We start from the raw sequence: 5391 nt of genomic DNA on the forward strand, positions 1-5391 counted from the left end.
GTTCCTCTCAAGTAATCATGGACACAACTTGCCCCTGTTCCCCTAACAGCATTCCATGACACACTTCACCATTCTATATTCCTAGTCAGATTAGTTATTTTCTAGTAATGTGCTCTTAGCTGCGTTATAGGTAGGTAGATAAATAGTTGTAGCTTAAATTCAGACCAACCAATCTTTACTTTTCACTAAAAGTACCGTATGGGTTACCTAGGACGGACACAACGAAGGGTCAATCATTTTATTTAAGCACTAGACAACCACTAGACGATCACATGGCCAATTCACGTCATCACGCTAGCATATAGTAGGTTTCAGACATCTCAGTAGGACTCATAAGCTCTAGTTATATAGGTAGGCTGCCCATAGGTAGGTCATAGCTTTGAGCTTAGGAGCTTTTGATTTAAGTAACAGCTAGCTATTCAGGAGTTTGAACTTTAGGTTGAACTTTCAGGTTGACTTGAACTTTAGGTAGGTTTAGCTTTGAGCTGGTAGAGTTGCGTTAGGTTTGAGGGAAGGGAAAGTTTTTATTGGGGGGGGTTAGTTACAAAGGGATATCCGAAAGCCATTAATAGTTTAACAAATTAGGGAGCGTAAACATTAAATTAACTTTTTATGTCGATTGTAGAGATTTTGAAGTAAATTCTGCGTATTCTACATACTTATTGACTTACGTCTATCTGACTTTTGTTAACTGTAAATAATTAACTGACGTATTTATAATATTAATGATATTGCGTTCCTTATTCATATTGCAGCGAGCTTAATTGTTTCTATATAAAACAAATATCATTTCGCTGAAGCAGCTATACACACAAAAGTAAATTGTGTTAGTTAGCTGCCTATTCAATCAGTAATATGAAGAGTCGCACTTCTCTGAATTAGGCAGTAAGTAGTGTGACTTTTAATAATATCTATTTAAAACGTTTCTTGTGATAAGTAATAGTACTTAATAATAATAGCGTGTAGGAGTTTGACTACCACATCGCCTGCTGGTGATGTGGTATTACCAGAGCAGTTAACGGCTTAGTCAGTTAATGCGTGCAGCTCGTAGCGACACCATGAGCCTGAGACCTCCGAGGGTACACATACACATGCGCTTATACGCACACTCTCATACAGTTACACATCAATCTCGGCTCTAGTTTGCCTTAGTTGACCGCATGGAGTGGAGCGATAGAGCTAAACGCTCGAAGGATGAACGTGTTTCTGTATGTGGCGAGTTGGCACTTCGAAGTTTAAAGTCCAGGAATACCTTTCCACCTTAAGCCGTTCATGTCAATTTTCCTCTCTTCGTGATCCTAGGTGGGTAACAGTTTGAGGGAGCCGATTATTGTACGGTGAGTCACCGCCTACCAAAAGTTCATTTTATGAGATATTTAAATAGTAGGTGTCCGTTATCTCACTCTACACAGTAGAGTAATCCTGTCCACAGCATCCCAATTCCATAGCCCACTCCATGTCGCTTCCTGTCTGGTAGTTTGCCAGCTGCGAAGGACTGACCGCTAGCACATCCTCATGGTGAACTAGGGGAGACCTCTATAGTTGCGCCCATATCATTTACTTAAATTATTATAGTACCAAAGGCCTCTTCATGTTGGCTTCGGCCCCATGAATGCCTTTCATATGACCGGGTTCCCATGGGCCCGTGATCGTAAACCCGTACCAACAAGTAATAATAATTATTATGGATCTAGTCCCAAATACTTAATCTGACTGTCGTAAAGTAAGAAAACGGATACGTATAACATTAAATCTAGAAATAAATGTAATGTTTCATATTCTTATAAAAATAACGATATTTTACTTTAATTGACAGTTCTATTGATTTTTAAAATACAAAAAAGCCACAGTCACATAAAAAAAAATCTTGCTTTGGCAATAGATATTTCAATCAATCGAGTTGGCCAGTTCTCTCATTAAAAGTAAAGTTTTAATAGGTACCGAGCAAAAGTTTTATTTTTCGTTGCAATAGTCCTTTGAGTATTTACTTTAGTGAAACCTGTCGGTTAGGTGCCGCTTCCTATTCCAAAATTACGCCTACACTCTATTGAGTTTGTTTATTGTATTATTGCCTTGCTCCACCTAGTCTGAGGCCGTCCCACGCCACGCTTGCCGATTTGCGGTCTCCTTCTCCACTCAAGAACTCGTTTACCCCAGCGGTTATCGGTTCTTCGGCTGATATGGCCGGCCCACTGCCACTTCAGTTTGCTTATCTGGTGAGCTATGGTATAGCTGGCAGTAACTGGACAAGAGTGGCCGAGGATGGTGCTCAGTGGCGAGCAATTGGAGAGGCCTATGTCCAGCAGTGGACTAAGATAGGCCGATGATGATGATGATAAACTATGGCTAGGGCCAACGGTAATAATATTGTGCTGTTTAGATGATTATTAGGCCCTTTTTTAGAATTAAATTTGTAAAAGGAAATTCTCAGCATAATAAAAATTAAGGTATCTTCATTTTCCTTCGAGCGTCAAATCATCGAAAAAAAAGTGTTTATTAGAATATTCACATTTATGATTTAGTTTATAATGTTGGGTTTATGAAAGCACATTATTTTCGGCGAAAAAACATTAAAAATAATTTGTGCGATCATAAATTATAAAACTATAAAATCTATCGGTACATAAGGCGTCAGTAATTAAACATTCAAAGGCGAAGAATCCTTTGAAAACTTCGATTTTACAAATTTATGTGCTCAGCTTTATGATGTATTTTACGATGCCCTCTTGGTCAAACACGCGACTTTTAGGTTTATGGTGCTCACGTAGGGTTTACTACCCCAACTAAAATAAAGGTTATAATGTGGAGAACAATACTTCAAATCGACTCTAAAATATCTTACGCAAATATATGGGAACATTATTCCTTATTACTAAATAAAAATTTTGTACTCGTTGAAATTTAGATAATCTTTGATTTATCTAAAGGAAGCATTAAAACGAGACCCACTTGTGTTATGGTAATATCTTCTGTAGAGTTTCTTTAATGGACTAAGTTACAAAAGTATTTACGCAAGAACGTCTATTTGAATGGTGTAAACATAATTTGTGGACAAAGTTGTGCGTGTAACGGTTAGCGAGATGTTGCTGAAACAACTGCTGGATTTAATTAAACTGTCGGTGTTGCCAGATCTCTTACGTCATCAAGAAATGGGAAAATTATTCTTACCAATTACCATAATCAGGGAAGAGCGGTCGTTTGCGTTAAGATGTTACATGAGGGTTCAAACTAATAAGTGTTCCGGGTTTTTGCAATGACATAATTTTGGCTGATCGCGTTTTCATGTAAATATTTTTAAAATGTTCACTAATTTCTGTGTCATATTTTATACTAGATCCCTGAAGGTGCATTTGGGACGGAACTCTTTGTAAAAAATCGCCATACCACGGATAGATGGCACTTAGTGTAGATGGAGTTGTCCCCGAGAGTGCCTTTCGCTCCACGCCGTTGAACACGTGCCAATGAGAGCCGATCTCCAGCCAGATTTGTTGTAAAATGAATGCAGCCAAAAACAAGCTTCAATTTGCTATCAGTAAAATAAATCCTTGTTAGCCTTTTAACACCTTTTGCTTCACTGCTTGAGTTATTATTTAGGGTGGCTATGTTGAAATCAACTCTTGATCTTGCCTTCTAATACTTAATATCAATTTATTGGTATATCAAAAATAAGTTCACTTAGTTATATGACTTCTACATCAGGTAACAAGTTCATCTGAAATTAATACAACGAGTAAGTTTTGATAAAATTCCTACCTACATAAAGTTCGAATGATGACTGATGCAGTTTTGCATTAAAAATACCTTATAAGAATGCGCTGGACGAGTGTGCGTGAAGTGAGTTTTTGTTGATACAGGGTGAATTTTGCTGATTCTGTCTATAAATACGCGAACATCGCGATGTGCTGGGGTGGAAGTAGTCGTAGTGGTTTTAGTTGTTTGGCTGTCTGATAGTTTGTACTTGTCCTCATAATATGACACAAGTTTCATCATCAAAGCATCTCTAAGTGCATCTTTTTGAATGCCAAAATTTGTCTGAAAAAGTATAATAATAAAAAACCAACCAAGAGCGTGTCGGACACACCCAAGATAGGGTGCCGTAGCCATTACGAAAAAATAAAGTAATGTTTCTAAGGATTTTGTATTTATATTTTATACCTACCTACCTTAGGCTTCTATTTACTCTCTTAAACTATTAATAATTCTCAATCAAACTTAGCCGTTATAGATTTCCTTGTAAATTTGATATACTTACTACCATCCTGAATTCTTTCAAATTTTTCCACCCACCGGTTTAAATTTTACTTGGGACACGCTCGATTTTAATGAATATTTCGCAAACAGATCACTGAATCGAAAAACCAACTCGCTAATGCAAAGCAAACCCCTAATGGTTTTAAAAGACCTATCCAACTAACCCCACACTATAGGGTTGGATGAGAAAAAAAAAACACCCACACTTTACGTCAAGTGGAGGTACACCAAATAAAGTTTTTTTCATTTTTTTTGTACCATTTTGTCGGCATAGTTATCTGTGCAAAATTAGAGCTTTCTAGTACTGATAGTCTCTGAGCAAAGCCGCGGACGAACAGACAGACAGACATGGCGAAACTATAAGGGTTCCCTTTTTGCCATTTTGGCTACGGAACCCTAAAAATCACTACCTCCTTACATCAACTAAAACTGAGCAATACTACAAAGGGACACTTTTTTAAATAAAATCTTTACTGACCTCACTCTTCCACGCCTCAACATTTCTTGTACTGAAAAGATAACTAGCTGTAGTAGTGTCTTCGTGACCATGTTCAACTCCAAAGCGTTTCTTTGCCTTCAATGTAAACACTCTCGATCCCAAATTATGAAGAAAATTCATAAACTCCCCTGATAAATGCACTGGAACTCTGCTAGCCCGCAACTGAAATGTATTTAAAAATGGAATGTAAAACACTCGAATCTATAATTTACGTCAATAAAGTTTGGTTTTGTTGGAATACACACATGTTTAGACGTAACGATGTGAACATCAATTCCGAAAAAAACTATTATAATTAACGCGATGTTTTGGCTCCGCGAGCTATTCATGGAACTGCTGTTAGTGAGAATGCGAGATGAAAGAAATCGAGAGCAGCATCCAGCCGCTAACAGCTTCAGCTGATAAGGTGTTTTTATTTGTTTTGCGCTGCTATTCGCCTTGGCGTTTTTTCTTTCGTTTGCGACATTGAGTATTCATTCAATAAGTAGCTACCTCTTTTGATACTGATACTGGTTGGTATAACGAACATTCTTCTTGCTTAGTGATTTGAATTCAATTCATTATGTTTAGATTGTAAGTAAGTTCACCTACAAAATAAATAAAAAATAATCCTTGATAAATTGCGAATCCTGTATACTTTT

At 37.3% G+C, this 5391-nt stretch overlaps 1 protein-coding gene across 1 annotated transcript; it reads right to left on the reverse strand.

The window, feature by feature from the left end:
• Positions 1-3623: 3623 nt before the first annotated feature.
• On the reverse strand, positions 3624-5152 carry LOC141445516 (uncharacterized). Its single transcript, XM_074111351.1, has 4 exons — positions 4996-5152; positions 4730-4912; positions 3802-4032; positions 3624-3712 (listed from the first exon to the last, which is right to left on the reverse strand). The coding sequence occupies exons 1-4, from the start codon at positions 5077-5079 to the stop codon at positions 3680-3682; spliced, it is 531 nt and encodes a 176-aa protein (XP_073967452.1). The 5' UTR covers positions 5080-5152; the 3' UTR covers positions 3624-3679.
• Positions 5153-5391: the final 239 nt, after the last annotated feature.

The sequence above is a fragment of the Choristoneura fumiferana genome, chromosome 2 (genome assembly GCF_025370935.1).
Source record: "Choristoneura fumiferana chromosome 2, NRCan_CFum_1, whole genome shotgun sequence".
Lineage (NCBI taxonomy): Eukaryota > Metazoa > Arthropoda > Insecta > Lepidoptera > Tortricidae > Choristoneura > Choristoneura fumiferana.

Bases quoted from the DNA above. Each gene is read 5' to 3' on its own strand.
- LOC141445516 (XM_074111351.1), bottom strand. From the start codon at position 5,079: ATGAATAGCTCGCGGAGCCAAAACATCGCGTTAATTATAATAGTTTTT. The intron at 4,913-4,995 runs GTGTGTATTCCA...AATACATTTCAG, and splicing joins ACATCGTTACGTCTAAACAT to TTGCGGGCTAGCAGAGTTCC. The intron at 4,033-4,729 runs GTCAGTAAAGAT...ATACTTTTTCAG, and splicing joins TTGAGGCGTGGAAGAGTGAG to ACAAATTTTGGCATTCAAAA.